At 36.2% G+C, this 17,660-nt stretch overlaps 1 protein-coding gene across 1 annotated transcript in view; it reads left to right on the forward strand.

Moving 5' to 3' along the window:
- Positions 1–17,660, forward strand: part of NELL2 (neural EGFL like 2) — a 344,834-nt gene that overhangs the window by 144,548 nt on the left and 182,626 nt on the right. Inside the window, 2 exon segments of the mRNA XM_021704922.2 lie at positions 10,143–10,234; positions 14,287–14,389. Coding sequence (XP_021560597.1) covers positions 10,143–10,234; positions 14,287–14,389 — 195 coding nt within the window.

Below are 17,660 nucleotides of genomic sequence, written 5' to 3' on the forward strand. Positions count from 1 at the left end.
ATTAGCTCTTCTCAGGCTTTGGTCCCAACTAAAATTTCATCTCCTCCCAGAGGTATTCTCTGATTCATCCAAAATGGTCTCCTAGTTATTAAGTACCTCAGACTCTTGATTGTTTTCTTAGTGTTACCTGCAGTTATTTTTTATTTGCCTGGTTAGTTGTTCTTGAGTCCACCTCTGTATTGCAGATTCTGTGAGGTCAAGGTCTATGTCTGTTCACTGCTTTGTTCCCAGTGCTTAGCACTGTCTGGCATATAGTAGCTACTCAAGAGGTATTTATTGAGTAAGAGGTTGAGAGGGAACATTTCCATAATTTACTTCTTAATAAATAATGGTGAGGAGGAATACAGCAATAAACATGATAGCATCTTCAAAGTCATGAAATATTATAGGAATCCCTTTCACTCCTTAATTCCAGAGGCTTTTGCGAAGAGTGTAATCAAATTTTGATATATGATTATGGGAAGTGTTAAGTTTGGGGGTAATTTCTTATTTCTAGACTTAATGTAGTTTACATATTAACCTCAATGTTTCATTTAGCATAGCTGTAGAAAATTTTACTTAATTAGCCCCCTAAGGGGGGCAATTGTCTGAAAATAGGAAAGTGATGTATTTCAACAAATATTTTGTCCCAAAATACAAGCACAGCTGTATTTAATTAGGCTCAATTTCCAGTCTTACAGTGCACTTGAATTCTGTCTCCCTTTCCGCCTCTGTCATCCCCACCCTCTTCTTCATCCTCTCCCTTGTCCTTCACTTCCATGACTTTTATTACTTTTTTTGAAATTATAAACATAAGTAAATTATTTAGAAGTTAAGAAAAACCTCTGGAAATAGAGCTGTAGGTTTATGATGTTTCCTTAATTATAGTGTAAGAATAAAATAGTTTTGGCCAGAACTTCATCCTGTGAGTCATTCTCTGATTTTGTCCAGGATGGAGATTTATATTAAAAGCTCACTGAATTGACTGGTTGGATTAATCTACACAGTGATTTGCAACACTGGCCATATACTGGAATCACCTGGATGCTCTTAAAAACCACTGATGCCTAGGCCCCTCCCCTAGAGACTCTGATTTAATTGGTCTGGGTTCCCCATGTTGTATTTTCAGTAATCTTAGGTGATTCTTACGTGGAAGCAGGACTAATAATCAGTGATCTACAACTTTGCTACCCAAAGTGTGATCACTGGGCCAGCTGCATCTGTATCACTGGGAGGCTACTTAGACATGCAGAATCTCAGATCTACCCAATCAGGATTTTCATTTAAATAGGATCTCCAGGTGAATTGAGAAGCACTCATCTACAATTTCCATTGGCTCTGTTAAAAAATTTTTTTAAAAGGTCTCAATTGAACTTGAGCCTAAGCCTGTATACTTAATGCTCCCACAACATGATTTTTCATGCTAAGCAAGAGGTAGGTGTTGTCCCCAAACCTGTTTATGTCCATTGTATTTGTCTTGCAATTGTAATGTTATTGAATTGCTGCAAATACATATACATATATAATATGTAAACCAGTGACAAATGAATGTGAAAAGACACTTTTTAAAAATAAAAATTGAGTGCTTTGAAAAACACTGATAAACTCAAACTGCTAAAAAATATGCTCTTGAATTAGATGTAAGACAACTTAAAGTGTTGTGGAATAGAATTAGAATGTTCCCTCTTTAGATTGTTTGGCAAATATCTACCTTAGTCCACTTGAAAAAGTTAGAAATGGTAGGCAACACTATGTTTTATTTATATAACCAAGTATGCAATGAAGCACAATCAATGAATCCATACCAAAGAAAAGTGTTGCACTTCAAAACCTTGTTGAATGAGGGTGGATTTGTGTTTTAAAATAAAATGTTTAAAGTACGTATTTATTGTTGTCTCTGATTTCTCAGTTTAACTGATTTTTTTCAAAAAATGGACCAAATAACTATCCAAATAACATGGGATAAAAAGGCTTCTACTGAATATCTATGTGACTGTCCCATTGAAGTGTTAATTGTATTTTTCTCTTTCCTAGTTCTTTTTTCTCTGCATAGCAAATAGTTCTCAAGCTTAGCTGTGCCTGAGCAGCTTTAAAAAAATAAAGAGACCCAGGTCCGACACTTAGAGATTCTTTTTAATTGGTCTGGCATGCAGTTGGGGCACAGTTTTAATGTTCTTCAAGTGATTTTAATATGCATCCACAGTTGAGAACTGTTGGCCCAGCAGGTTGGGAGCATTTAAATTGGTTATAAAATCAATTATAATAAATCAGTTCCAGCTTATATATTATCCCGAGTAGATGCCCATTAGGATCCAGGTATACTAAGTATATTGTTATGAGCATTATTCTATTTTATTCTCTGAATATATCATGAGTACTCTTACCCCAACTTAAATCATATTAAAGCATTTCAGTACTCATTTTCAGATGCTCCTCTTCTGTGGAGCATTTCCAGTTCCACTCGTGTAAGGCATTGATCTTCCTTTCTGTTCCCGCACTACCTCTGAGTTGTATGTAATTACTTGTGTGTGTGGTCATCTGTTTCCAATGCTTGGCTGAATGCTCCTTGGAGGCAGGAAGGCATCTGCCTAGTACAGCACCTGGTGGACAGTAGGTTATCATAACTGCTCCCCTTGTCCACTGGGTGTTGCGACTCTTCCTGCAAAACTCTTTATGAAATCATTTTGTTTCTCTTGTTTAGCCTTTTGTTGCTTTCTGCTTTCCTTTCTCCTCCTCCATCTCAAGTATACTTTTAAATGTTTCTGTCCTCTGCTGCTTCCTCTGCTCCCTCTTCCCTCCTCATCGTGCTGCCCCTTCTGTGTCTGGTACACGGAGCTGGCTTCCTTTGACCTTGAGGTTCTTCTGTTCCCTTGGCTCATATTCCTTGCATTGTGGAAGGATTCATTAGCGTATCTCTCAGAAAACTGCATTTAAAAGAGGCCTACCCTCCCCTAACACTTTCCTCTTTGTTTTGTGTGTACACAAGGGGTTATTTTAAAACTACACCATCACTGTTTCAGGGTCTTTACTTGTAGTCTCTTAATTGAGCACAGCTGTGTGGTTTATAATGCATAGGGTCCTGCTTTATAATGCACAAGCATTATATGTTCAACATCTCCACACTATAATATCCAAACAACATGTATCTAAAAGGTGTTAGTCATTTGGAAAGATGTTTTCCAAAAGTTAAACCAAAGATTAGGTGTTCAAATTTTGACTGAGTTCACTGGATTTTTAGTGGTAAGAAAAGATATACAGAAGGACTGTCAGATGAATTCTAGTCCTGGCTTTGAAACTGACAATGTGTGAACATTTCCTTATTATAGTTTATGTTATGTTTTCTTTGTAAAGTGATAAAACCTGTTGCCTCATGTGTATTCATGCTGTCATTTTAATAGTATGCATGTATTGACACAAATGCTATATTTTTCTCCAAATCTTTATCTCCACTCATTCAATTTTTCTCATCCCCAGAAGACTAAATGAATTGATCACATTGTTTTTATTTTAAAGACTCCATTGTGTGGTATATAAGCCAGGATCAAGAATAAGGCCAATAATAGAAAGGTAGCTAAATCAAGTGAATTCCAGAATATCTTTTTTTTTTTTTATCTTACTTGCCACTTGGTAAAATTAAATCAGGGGAAAAAACACAGTGACTCCTTCCTTCCACCTACACACTTGGCCTTTGTCTATTATCCTCGAAATATCCATTTCCCGTTTTCCCAGTATATAACCCTGTAATCCAAAGGCTGATTTGGACAGGGTGTTAGAATTTTTGCTTTTGTTCTATTCTTGTAGTTATTTTTATCCTTCTTTGCTTCCTAACCCCTCACTACAGCTAGATTTATGGTGTTTCAGGGCCGTTCTCTTTTTGGAAGAATAGGCTACTGACCTAAATTAAGGCCCCCTAGGAGAAGCACTCTTTGGTCCTTTAGAAGCCCAAGGACATGATATATATAAAATGAGACAGGAGGGTTGCACCTCTACTCTCATGATCTCGTTTCCTAAACTCTAATATTAGCTTTGCAAACAACTAAATTCCCAAACAATTAATGAGATTTAGTTAAAGGAAGCAATCATGAATAATTAATAAATTTGTGAATTATTTAAACACTCTGAAATTCTGATTATTTTAAATAGCATTGGCTCATAAAAATTGGCTTTCTGTAGAGGAGGGAGAAGTTTTGTCATCAAATTGTCCAAGCTGACTTCTGTTGTACATGTTACCTTGTATTATTCATGTTAATAAGTTACTGCTATAACAAGAGCTGGTATTTTTCTTTCATTAGCTGATAGGCAAACCTGCTCCCATTTCAGGCACTTCAGCTCTGCTGCAGTGATAAATAAGGTGCCATTTTACAACAAGGGCAAAATATTTCCATGACACTCAATTTATAGAATCTTTATAAGAAAGAGGCAAAATCAAAGGATAAGGCCATATGTAAAGGGAGATGTGCAGATCAAAGAGGTCCAACTCACTTGTTTTCAGGCTTTTCATCAAACAGTAAGGTGGAAGAGAACTTACCAAAAAATTCAACAAACCTTTAGAGTTTATTATGCACGGCCAGGGCTGGGTGCTGAATAAGATCCAAAGACAAATAAGACACTGTCCCTGTCCTCATGTAGGAAAGATTACAAAAGTGTATAACTAGAAGAGAAAATGAAAAATGTGTTTAGTGCTCTAATAGAGATTTAAGTATTATAGAAGAGGGAAAAATTAATTTTAGCAGTTAGTACTTAAGACTCTTATCATAACCGTATTGTTAAGAACTGACTCCAAGTGAGTCCAGATTACTAAAAAACATTGTGGCCTGGAAAAATGCAGCATGGCTGATTGGAGTCTTTTAAGAATACTGAAACACTTTTAGATTTTATTTTTGCTTGACTCCACAGAATCTTAGCCTGCCTCTTGAATGCATTTATTGTACTTTCTTTTTAAATACCTATAATAAAAATATAAATATACATAATTACAGCTAATGAGATATTTTCTCATCCAACAGATTTGATTGGTATATCACTAACAAATAACTATCATGCTGGCCCAGAATATAACACCTGCCGTTGTACATGGGATGTTTAAGATCTCCCAGAGGAAATCAAGATTTCAAAGAAGACCGCATAAAAACCACTATTATCTACAACTCTGCCCTTATTAATAGGCAGCTTAAACAATCTAAAGATCATGGATACCTGGTGTTTTCAAAGAGAATTTTAAAGAAATCTTAAATCCCATTTCTCACCTAAGTGGATTATATTGGTTTTCTTTTTGGTATCTATAACTTTTAATTTTGTTTTGGATCATTTTTAAAGGTGCCAATACCAATTGGGAAGTTTAAAGTAGACTCCTATATTTCAATCTGGCAATAAAAAGGAAAAGCAAGGAAATGTTTAGAAGGGAAATATGATACATCTTTTCATTTTTTTATATTCTAAAATATATTTTTAGGTAGATTTGGATGATTCTTTCTGCAAAGGTTTGCAGAAGTTGATTTAAATCTCGTTAGAGGGATCTGCATTTTCTATCTCTGTATTAATGACCAATCGAGATTTTAATGTGTAACTTAGGACTTCTAGAGTTTTACTGGCTTCTTTCACTTACCCACTTCTCAATTTGTGCTGTAAACCACTTTTCACTTTTTGTGACTAATGACTTTCAAATTTGCATCTGTACCAGTTCTTGTCTTCCTGTTTCTTGTTAATTGTTAAAATGGGGGGGAAATGAAGTGAAAATAAGTCACGTTAATTGCTTTTGCAGATTCTCTTATCATTATGGTGCTAGTGATTGTGTAATTAGTAATGTTTAATATAGCCTTAGTAAAACATTATATACCTTTTGTTATATCATCCTATTGACTTTCCCCAAGGTCTAATTAATGTCCCCATCTATGGCTGAATAGGCTGTGCACGGGACAGTTCTGGGTGACATAATTCACATAAACCATGATATGAATGGTATCCCCTTAGCGTTATGCAAACAGCAATATATACCAGAGTCACAGTCAATATGCATTTGAAATTGGTTAATATTAATAACTTAAGAGTAGTTGCAGTGTATTCATGGGGGCATAGCTTCTTAGTCTGAAAAGTGAGAAGCCTATATGAATGAATGAATATCCATCTTCCTCCAAACTTCTTATCTTAAAAATGCCTGTAATATACTCAGTAAGCATTTAGCATAGGTATTTGAAAATGTAGCCTTGTTGATATAATTCTTCTTAAAGCTGGTAAATAATTTGGGGCATAGGAATCCAGAGGTATGTCATAAGAAACTTAATGCTTTCATATACATATGCGTGCAAACACACACACCAAAGCTAGGAAAGAATGAAGCCTCTGACTATGAACATGTGAATGCAATTGAATTAAAGGAGAAATCAATACAGCAAAATGATTATACAGCAAAATGATTATTCCTTTGTTGTTTTGTGGAGGAAGAGATTTCTTTTACTTTATAGTCTATTGGGGAAGAGTAAGCAGGTAGACACATTTCAGTTAGGGAATTCTAGAGTTTGTTTTTTTTGTTGTTGTTTTTTTTGCAGTATTGTGGTAGCCACAAGGATTATTGTCTCTGAGGCTGTGTCCCTAATACTTGCAGGGGCTGGCCTTGGTTAAAGTCTGGGCACAGGCCTCATCTGCTTTCCCCCCCTCTGTTTGGACACTTGATTTCTCCAGAGTTTAGTTCCTCCATCTTGCCTTCTGCTTGCGTACGGACGTCATTTTGATCAGCTACCTTATTTTTCCTTAAAGTGGATCTGCATTTTTTAAATGTTGCAATTTTTCCTCTTCAAATTTATTTGCTCTCTGTTCCACTCTCTCATGCTTTTCTAAGCAACCTATCCTTATAAACTCTTCGTGGTTTAAAATGATTTAATCTGATAGCCACCTGTGCTGGGTGCTGGTTATTCCCGGGCACCCCTCTATCCCACTTCCATTCCCTCTCCTTCTCTGCCCTAGTCTCTGCCCCAGGAGCCTGCTGCATCACCCTGGTCTCCTTGCCAACCGGCTTTGGATAGGCTTTGCCAGTGGGAGACACTGGCAGGAAATTAGAAGGCAGGAGGAGAGAGAATTGGCCACGTGTCTTCCCTGTTCCTTCTCTACGCTGTGCTGTTTCTAGCAGTACCTGCATCTCTCCTGACTGTGGCTCCCTCTAGGCACCACTTCCCCATAACTGACTCAGACAGGGCTCCAGTAAAACAATTTACTGTCCTTGCTCCTTAGCCCCGTGGTGCTCATGACTTCCCGCTATTGCCAGAGCCTGGGTCCTTCACCAGCCCATTTGTTTCCTTTTGTCCCCTCGTGGAAGTTCACCACTCAGTCTCCTGTGTTTGCATATGACTTAAGACTTTCTCAATTATAAGACTTCATTTTGGCTTTTATCGTAGTCAGTTGTGGATGAGTCTGTCTGCCTCACTACATGGCGAGGGCATGCATCATGTGTGTCATTCATCTCTGGATTTTAGTTACCTAGCAGACTACCTGGCATATAATAGGAGCTCAGAGTACGTACCTGTTCAATGTATTAATAAATTAATAAGACTTTTATTCTTTCAACAAATCCTAAGTTCCAGAGACTTCCTAATGGTATTTTCAGGATTTCTTGTAGTATTTTTAGCAATGATTATAGATTTTCTAAGTTTCTTTTTTTTTTAAAGATTTTATTTATTTATTTATTTGAGAGAGAGAGCGAGCACGAGCAGGGTGAGGGGCAGAGGGAGAAGAAGCAAGCTCTCTGCTGAACAGGGAGTCCAATGTGGGGCTTGATCCCAGGACTCCAGGATCGTGACCTGAGCCAAAGGCAGATGCTTAACCGACTGAGCCACCCAGGTGCCCCAATTTTCTAGCTTTCTTAACATTTTTCCACTAAAGAGCCTGGGGTAGGTATACCCTAGTGGCCTTACTAGGTATTGGGGATAAACCTCAGAATTACGGAAATCACAGCAACTGATCAATAAAGAAACAAGGCAAAAATCACTCACGTTGGGTTCTCCCTAAGCCAAGTTCACCCCGTTTGTGCTCACTGCTTGAAAGGAAATGAAGCAATTGTGATCTCATTCGTTTTTTGCGCTTTCTCCCTCTGCCAAGCTCCATTTGGTGCCCTATTGTCCCACAAGTTGCCTATTTGAGTCTTTTGAATTAAGAGTTTATAACAGAAGCCCCATCTGCTCTGCCTGAATATTAAATTATCTTAAGACTTTGTATAAGGAGAACTTACCCTTGTGTTTTTTAGTTTCCTTTCCCTTCTGTTCTAAGACTATTAATATCAGTTTTTTTTCAATATACCCTTGGGCTTGAATAGGCTGAAGTTATGAAGTCATATAATAAAATAGGCTTAGATACCTTTGAATGGCAAGTGCTGAAGAGAAGTTAAGAAGGTTTTATTTATTCTCATTTTCCTGTAAAATGTGGTACTTATTAAGTATCATTGAACACACAGTGTGTCATAACTTGGTATTTTGAGTTACTGGATCTCGTAAGTGAGGGGTATGTAAAAATTACATGTTGGACAGATATATTTTATAATCAGTCAGGTTCTTTAAGTAAACACATGCTATTTTAATTTGTAATATGACAGATAGTATGCAACTGACACATCTGCAGTTTCATTTTGAATATTAATAAGTACACAAACTTTACCCAGTTTTTAAGTAATATAATTTATGCAAATAAGTTGTATTCTTTTAGCAAACTCCAAAAATTTGAAATCAATTCACCAGTGATATATATTAAGTAGTGAAATTTATTAATAAAAGCTGAGTAAAGAGATCAGTTGAAGGATGGCATTTTAACAACATGCATGCTTTCCATTATTTAAATGTGCAGCTTTTAAATAATCGGTTAATTTTTCAGTGAAGATATAAGTTGGTTTACATTTTAAATATGAATATTTGTAAAACCATGTATATGTTTAATATTGATAAAAATTTATCTAATATCTTTGTTACCAATTATTAGAGGCAACCTGGCACTTTTTTCAGTAATGATACAAAAATAGTATTTTTTAAAGCAAAGCTCTGAGATAACTTGATACTTTTGAAATTACGGAAATATGTGAATTCTGAAGAGGGAAACATTTTCTTCAAATTCACACAAAGGAATTAGAAGAAAATGTACACATCCATTTTGTAAAGTCTGTATGGTTAAAATTAAAAATTGGATTTAGTAAACAAGGCTAACAAACTGCTTGAGTCTTTTCTTACCAGATAATCATTTCCACTGGTCTTTTTCTAGATGCTATGGAGCTCCAAAGCATCCACAATATTGAGTGCCTTTTCAAAAAAACCCCAGAAAACAAAAAACAATACAAAGTTGCAAAAACAAAAGTTAGTTTAGAGTCTTAAAAAGGTGACTAAACCGGAGGAGGATTCTGAAAGTTAAGTTTCATTAGCTGGGGGTAGCTGTCTCTGGTTAGGTGATGAGTCAGCACGGGGAGTATGAACCGTTCCCTTCAAAACAAGCAATTTCTGCTGGCAAAATGTTTATGTGAATTGAAACTATTTTGAAAATCTCAAAAATTATTTGATGATTTCTATGTATTTTCACTAATTAAAAATGTTTTCCTATTGAATCTGAAGTTCTATTTTAAAATTTTATTTAATTGGTGATGGAAACAAAGCAGGCCCAGATTAAGATTTTTCAATATCCTAAATAGGGTGCCCTAATCCACATGTATTTACAAACTAAATAGTGCTAATTCATAAAACATAAAATTTTCATGTATGTACTGAAGTTAAAAAAGCTTCTTTTAAATTTTGTTTTTAAAATTCTGAAATGGCATATAAAAAAATGCACTTTTTTTTTCATATTTGTGTTGCCCTGATTCGTAGCTGCTCCAGACACCTGCTTAATATGCCCTAAGGGCGACATCATCTAGTAGACAAGTCATCTGAGAGTCTGCTCATTGGCACCCTTTTTTTAGAGTCTACTTCTGACTTGTCATTGTCGTTATCCTTTTTGTACCTTATTTTACTCTCTGACCTTAAAGGGCATAACAATAACTGGATGCTACATGTGCCTTAAGTTATATTGAATTTAGGTTTATGGTAATTCAGACACTTTGAAAAGGCTTAAGACCATGTGAAATATAATCTAAACACTTCCCAACTATTTTTCCTAAAGAAAAATTAAAAATAAATATATATGTATTTTTTATTCCAAAGCAATATGTCAATTTCAAGGACGGACCTACTTTGAAGGAGAGAGAAATACGGTTTATTCCTCTTCTGGAGTATGTGTTCTCTACGAGTGCAAGGTAAGGAAGCTCTTCATGGGTCTTTCAAAATTCTTTATTATGTAAACGGTAAATATTTCTTTAAAATGTCACACTTGTAATACCTTTCAAACATTTAAGGCAAAGAAAAAATTTAAGATATTAATTATAATTCAAATAGAAATTCCCGTTTTTTTTTCAAATATGTAAATTAATGGCTATAATTTCCCCAATAAACAAAAATACTGTTTTATCCAATGAAAGTTTTATGAAGTTGTCTTATTTTTCCAAATTCAAACTAACTCCTGTGAAGAAAATGTAGATAAAGTTGGACTCAGCCTGTTGTCACGTATGGTTTTTGACCATGTGACAAATATCATTCAGTTCAGTGGAAAATCATAAAAATTACCTAATAAAAATTAGCTGTTGGATGGAGATGAGATGGATATTGTTATTAATCCCTTTAGTAAGAATATTTTAAATGATTTGAAGGGGGAATTCTTTATAAATTTACTGCCAAGGTCTCCTCAAGTATGCTCCAGAAGCAGATGTGAGTGTTTTTATCTCTGCTGCTTGATCTACTAATTGAGAAAGTATGTTTCATAAAATTTTCATCTTTGCCTTTTATAAACTATAATATATTTCTTGACCATAATGTGATATTGCAAGCTATATTCTATCTGAGGGAAACTCTGCATATAAAGTTGATGCTTTAGAATTTCCTTTACATTTGATTCCTAATTTTTCTCTTTAAATGTCTTCTCTTCAAATGGATTTTGGGGATGATTTAGTATGCATAAATTACATAGAAAAAGAAAATGCTGCTGGCACCACCAATAAATTGTGAGGATTTATATGATTATTCAGTGTCAGGGAAAGGAAAATCCTAAGAATTTTGCCACAATAAATTGAAAGAAGCCGGCTCTATACTTCATGCATCTGAGGTTGGAAGTCCTTTGGGATAAGCAAGGAGGAAACGTAAGAGAGGCAAGCCTGTGACAGATTTGGTTTCTAGAATATGAGAGGTCTGATTTCTTCATGCCCATTATAAAGTATTCGAGCTGCTTCTCTTGGCTTTAAGTCAGCTTTCCTGTAGTGCAGGTCACCGTCTTAAAGACAAGAGATCTGAGGTATAGGAACATTAACATGAATTCCCAAACCTGTATATTAAGATGGACTGTCCCCTATAAGTACCCTACACCAACACTGTTTTGAGTGAAGTAGGTCCCACTATAAATGTAAGGGTTGAAAGACCTAGAGTGAGGGCTAGTAACTCCAAATTAAGAAAAAGGAAGCAGAAGAAAGTTACTTCAAGGAAGGTGGAAAACTTTTGTCAGCTGGTTTCTAACTTTGAAATATCAGCTCTAAATTTAAATATCTTGAGGGCATTTGGAATTTCTCAATGCGTGTGTGTGTGTGTCTGTGTGTATTCTTTTCATCTGACCAGTGTGTCTCATAATACTGACAATTATGGCTTAGAAATTTATTGGAATAGTTGCCTGTCTGGTTGTAAGATAGCTATGAAATGATTTCATTTTAGAATGGGTTAGTGAGAAGTCTATATATAGACAACTCTGAATGTGCCTATACTCTGAAAGTAAATATTGAGTGAATGAACAAATGTTACCTCTTATTTACTCAAACAAAAGGCATCATTTCCTCTCCAGTGCTCTGCTGTCCAATAGAAATATGTAAGCCACAAATAATAATTTTTATTGTGCTAATTTCTCTATATTTAAACCCATATGTGCAAAATATTATCATTTTAACACATAATCAACATAAAATTCTTAAAGAAATATTACACATTCAGGGCGCCTGGGTGGTTCAGTTGGTTAAGCGACTGCCTTCGGCTCAGGTCATGATCCTGGAGTCCCTGGATCGAGTCCCGCATCGGGCTTCCTGCTTGGCAGGGAGTCTGCTTCTCCCTCTGACCCTCCCCTCTCTCATGTGCTCTCTCTCATTCTCTCTCTCTCAAATAAATAAATAAAATCTTTAAAAAAAAAAAAAAGAAATATTACACATTCTATTGTCACACTAATCCTCCAAAATCTTGTGTTTATTTTATGTTTATCGTATTCAAGAGCTCCATGTAGCTAGTGACTATTGATCGTACAGCCCAGCTGTACCAGATTATCATCTGTTTTTGGAGTTCTTAACTAAATTCTTTTTTTTTTAAAGATTTATTTATTTATTTTAGAGAAAGAGAGAGAGCATGCATGAGTGGGGGAAGGGCAGATGGAGAGGGAGAATCTTACGCAGAGTCTGTGGTGAGCGTGGAGCCCCATTGGGGGGCTCAATCTCACGACCCTGAGATCATGACCTGAGCTAAAATTAAGAGTGGGACACTCAACCGACTGCACCACCCAGGCGCCCCAGACTAAATTCTTGACATTAAGAACTTCCATTGTTTCCCTTCCCTTCAGGCCCCTCAGTTTCTGTATTTATACCTTTACATAATTCACAGCTCTCCCAAGCTTTTATTTCCTGGGCTGTCGACACTAGTCCTTCATTTTTTCTTTATTTTCACTTTTGTGGCCTTGAAAGTGTGTCCTGGGGGTCTGTAATTTTAATAGTAACACTGGAAAACACTGTGGTTCTGAAAATAAGATAACCAGAATGGATAGTATTGTCAAACCAAAGGAAGACTAGCATTTGACTCCACTAGATCCATGTCTCCTACCACTCATTTTTTTTTTAAGTGTAGCTGACATACACTATTCTACTAGTTTCAGGTGTACAATGTAGTGATGCAACAATTATATACATTATGAAATGCTCACCACGACGAGTGTAGTTATCATCTATAATCATACAATGTTATTACAATATTATTGACTGTAGTCCCTATGCTGTATTTTTCACCCTTGTGATTTATTTGTTTTATAACTGGAAATTTGTACCTCTTAATCTCCTTTACCTATTTTACCCATCCCCTACCGCCCTTCTGGCAACCACTAGTTTGTTTTCTGTATTTACGAGTCTATTTCTGGTTTTGTTTCGTTTTTTAGATTGCACATGTAAGTGAAATTATATGTATTTGTCTTTTTCTGTCTGACATTTCACTTAGCATTATACTTCCTAGGTCCATCCATGTTGTCATAAATGATGACATTTCATTTCTTTTTCATGGCTAAGTAATATTCCTTATCTGTTTGTCTCACATCCTCTTTATCCATTCATCTATCAATGGACGCTTAGTTTGCTTCCACATCTTGGCTACTGTACATAATGCTGCAGTAAGCATCCGGGTGCATATGTCTTTTTGAATTAGTGTTTTGGGTTTTTTTTTTTTTTTTTGGGGAAAAAAACCCAGAAGTAGAATTACAGGATCGTATGGTCCTACCACGTTCTTGGTAAGATCATTTTCAAATCATGATCTCTTTTCTACAGATACTCCAGGAAGATGGAAATGTTGAAATGAGTACTTCTTCCATAAGAGTAGTACTTAATAGAAATGACATCTAAAAATTTAAGCTTTTGAGCAGTGTTAAAATGGAAGCCTACAAGTTCCAACATTTTATTGCTTATATGCTGCTTTAGTTAATGACCCCTGTTCTTAAGAGATAGGAGGTTAACAGTATAGAAGCCAACCAAATCCTGCCTTCATTTCCTTTATGGTTTGGGGGAGAGATCCCCAATATTCCTTACCTTAATCACCTGTCAGAATCTCTTCATAATAGTCTAGAAAAGTTTGAAATGAGAATGTTTCAAGGCTCAGTTTTTATTTATTGTTTTTTTTTCAATGTGGGCCATTGATCTAATTCAAGCCGTGTTTGTGCCACGGTTGTCATCTGGATGTGCAAATGTGTTATAAAACTAAAGGAATTTTTTAGGATTCCCTAGTTGTTTGGCAAATTATTTATATGGATGCAATGTGTTATGCTCCTATTCCCAGAGCTGCTGGTCCATTTTCAAGGCTTTCCAGTTATGACTTAATGTCATTTTGTGAGTGAGCCTGTGACCTATGCAGAGGTTCTCAGGATGAAAATTTTTCTCTTGTGGGTGAAGGGCCTTCTCAGATGCTGGATCTAGAAATTCTTAGTATGTCCAAATTCAGAGGTTTGAAGGATTTATTTTCTGTTGTCTCATAGGACCAAACCATGAAGCTGGTTGAAAGTTCTGGCTGTCCGGCTTTGGATTGTCCAGAATCTCAGCAGATTACCTTGTCTCATAGCTGTTGCAAAGTTTGTAAAGGTAAGACTTTTTCGTAAAGTAAGATTTATGTGCGTGTCATTGTTGGAGTCTAGTTTAACTGACAGGAAATAGAAAGTTTTATAAGCAAGTTATTTCCAAAGAATAACAGTATTTTCTTAAATTCTTACCTAATTGGGTAGATAGTAGGTAGTCACAGAATATTTATTATAGTTATTGAGTTAATATCAAGATGTTTCCATACATTTTTGCTATGTATGTCAAGCTCTGGGTCTTTAAACTTCTTTCTGTGTACTCGTTCTGAGTCAGCATGACTTTGCCAAAGAAATTGACACAGCAGTGCTGAGTTATCTTATTGGTTTTCTTTTTTCTTTCTTTCTCTTTCTCTTTTTCCTTTTTTTTTTTTTCTGGTTTGATTTCCCTTTCCTTTTGTTTGTTTTGGAATTGACTTTGTATAATTTTCATTTCGAGTACTTCAGATCCCTCTCCTCTCAATTTCACTCTCCTTCACCCATAGGCTTCTGTCCTCCTGAGAAGAGTGAGGCCATTAGACATGCATCACTCATTCTGTGTTGCCTCTGTGATGATAGGCCTAGGACCAATAAGTAGAGGGACTTAGAGTTTTAGTTAAATATAAGAAAACAGTAAAGTTTGAGCTCTTCACAAATGCAGCAGGCTGCCTCAGGAGGCAGTGAGTTTCCCATCACTATTGGTTCTAAAACTTCGTATTTTATTATAGATTGAAACATTAAACAAAAGGAGTAATTATGTGGAACTCTTTAAGATCCCTACCAGCCACAAGACTATATGTGCCTTTCTGTACATGTCTTCCTCAATTTATGATGGGGTTATGTCTCTGTAACCCCATAAGTTGAAAATATCATTAAGTCAAAAATGCATTTAATACATCTAACCTATCAAACACCATAGCTTAGCCTAGTCTGCCATCAGTGTCCTCAGAAGACTTGTAGGCATACCTCATTTTATTATGCTACACTTTATTGTGCTCTGTAGATACTGTGTTTTTACAAACTGAAGGTTCATGGCAACCTGGTGTCAAGCGAGTCCATGGGCTCCATTTTTCCAACAGCATTTGCTCTCTTCATGTCTGTCTGTCACATTTTGGTAAATCTCACAATATTTCAAATTTTTTCACTTTTATTATAATTCTTATGGTGATCTGTGATCAGTGATTACAACTCATTGAAAGTTCAGATGATGGCTAGCACTTTTTAGCAAGGCATTTCTAAATTAAGGTATGTACATTTTTTAGACATAATTCTATTGTGCAATTAATAGACTACAATATAGCATAAACATAACTTTTATATGCATTGGGAAACCAAAAATTTATTTGACTTTTTTATTGCAATTTTTGCTCTATTGTGGTGGCCTGGAACTGAACCGGCAGTGTCTCTGAGGTACCCCTGTACGTTAGCTTACAATTGGGCAAAGTCATCTAACACCAAACCTATTTTATAAGAAGTTGTTGAATATCTCGTGTAATTTATTGAATGCTGTATTGAAAGTGAAAAACAGAGTGGCTGTAGGGTATGGAGTGGTTGTTAAGTGTATCAATTGTTTACCCTCTGGGAGCTCTGGGTTCACTGCCCCAGCCTTGGGAGAGAGGTTCGTACTGTCTATCAGTAGCCCAGGAATAGATCAAAATTTGAAGTACAGTTTTCTACGGAATGCCTATCGCTTTTGTTCATTGTAAAGGCGAAAAATTGTAAGTCAATTCATCCTAAGTCTGTATTCTATTGAAATTATTGTTTGTGACTCGGTCTCCTTCATTGGACTTCGCACCTGGGGAGCAGGGCTAGGTCTTTATATTCATCTCTATATCTTTAACACCTCCTGTGGCACCTGAGATGTAGTAGATGCTCATAACTGATGTAGTTGGTACTATATAACAAACTGCCCTAAATGAGCTGCTAGTACTTATTTGAATAATGGCTTTTATGGGGATTCAAAGGAAAGCTTAAATGGAAAAAAAAAAAGTAAGAAAAAGAAACCTTATAAAACATATAGCATTCTATTTCCTTTACACTATGTCTATTAAAAGTAGACATAAGATCCCCCCTCCCATTTTTAACAGGGTGGTGCAGTTTTGTTTTGTTATTTTAGCCCTTTCTTCCATCCATTCAATTAAGAGTTTTAAAATCCCAGTTCTGTGAAAGGTACTTTGGGAATTTCAAAGTGGTTTAAGACTTGGTCTACCCTTCAAGGAGCTTTCAAAGGAAAGGAACTAAGGAATACTACTAAAAGGATTATATCAAATAGACAGATAGCAAGGCCATCTTAGTTTTCATCTTCACAGTGCCTGAGCCAGTGCCTTGTACAGAGCATGTGTGGAATTGGATATGAATCAAAAATGCTCATCCCACTTATTTGATTTGAGAACTGCACTCAGTCTGCAGCTTAACTACAGTTCCTTTGGCCACCAGAGGTTGGCTAAACCAGTGCTTCTCAAGTTTAAATGTGCATACAGATAACCTAGGGATCTTAGTAAAATGTAGATCCTAAGTCAGTAGGTCTGGCGTCCACCCAAAAACCCTGCATGTCTGAGAAGCTCCCTGGTGATTCTGATGCTACTGGTCAGTGAGCCCACACTTTGAGCTGTTAGCTATTGTTGCGTGACAAACTGTCCCAACACTCAGTGGTTTATTTTATTTATTTATTTATTTATTTATTTAGAAAGTGTGTTTATTTATTTATTTATTTATTTATTTTATTATGTTATGTTAATCACCATACATTACATCATTAGTTTTTGATGTAGTGTTCCATGATTCATTGTTTGCGTATAACATGCAGTGCTCCATGCAGAATGTGCCCTCTTTAATACCCATCACCAGGCTAACCCATCCCCCCACCCCCTCCCCTCTAGAACCCTCAGTTTGTTTCTCAGAGTCCATAGTCTCTCATGGTTCGTCTCCCCCTCCGATTCCCCCCCCTTCATTTTTCCCTTCCTACTATCTTCTTCTTCTTCTTCTTTTTTTTTTTTTTGCTTTTACACATCAATATTTTATTAGGTATATATATATATCCTTTTTTTACCTTTTTAAAATTATGTTATGCTAATCACCATACATTAGATCATTAGTTTTTGATGTAGTGTTCCATGATTCATTGTTTGCGTATAACACCCAGTGCTCCATGCAGTATGTGCCCTCTTTAATACCCATCACCAGGCTAACCCATCCCCCCACCCTCCACCCCTCTAGAACCCTCAGTTTGTTTCTCAGGGTCCATAGTCTCTCATGGTTCGTCTCCCCCTCTGATTCCCCCTCCTTCCTTTTTCCCTTCCTAC

This window comes from Neomonachus schauinslandi, chromosome 5 (assembly GCF_002201575.2).
Source record: "Neomonachus schauinslandi chromosome 5, ASM220157v2, whole genome shotgun sequence".
NCBI classification, from domain to species: Eukaryota; Metazoa; Chordata; class Mammalia; order Carnivora; family Phocidae; genus Neomonachus; species Neomonachus schauinslandi.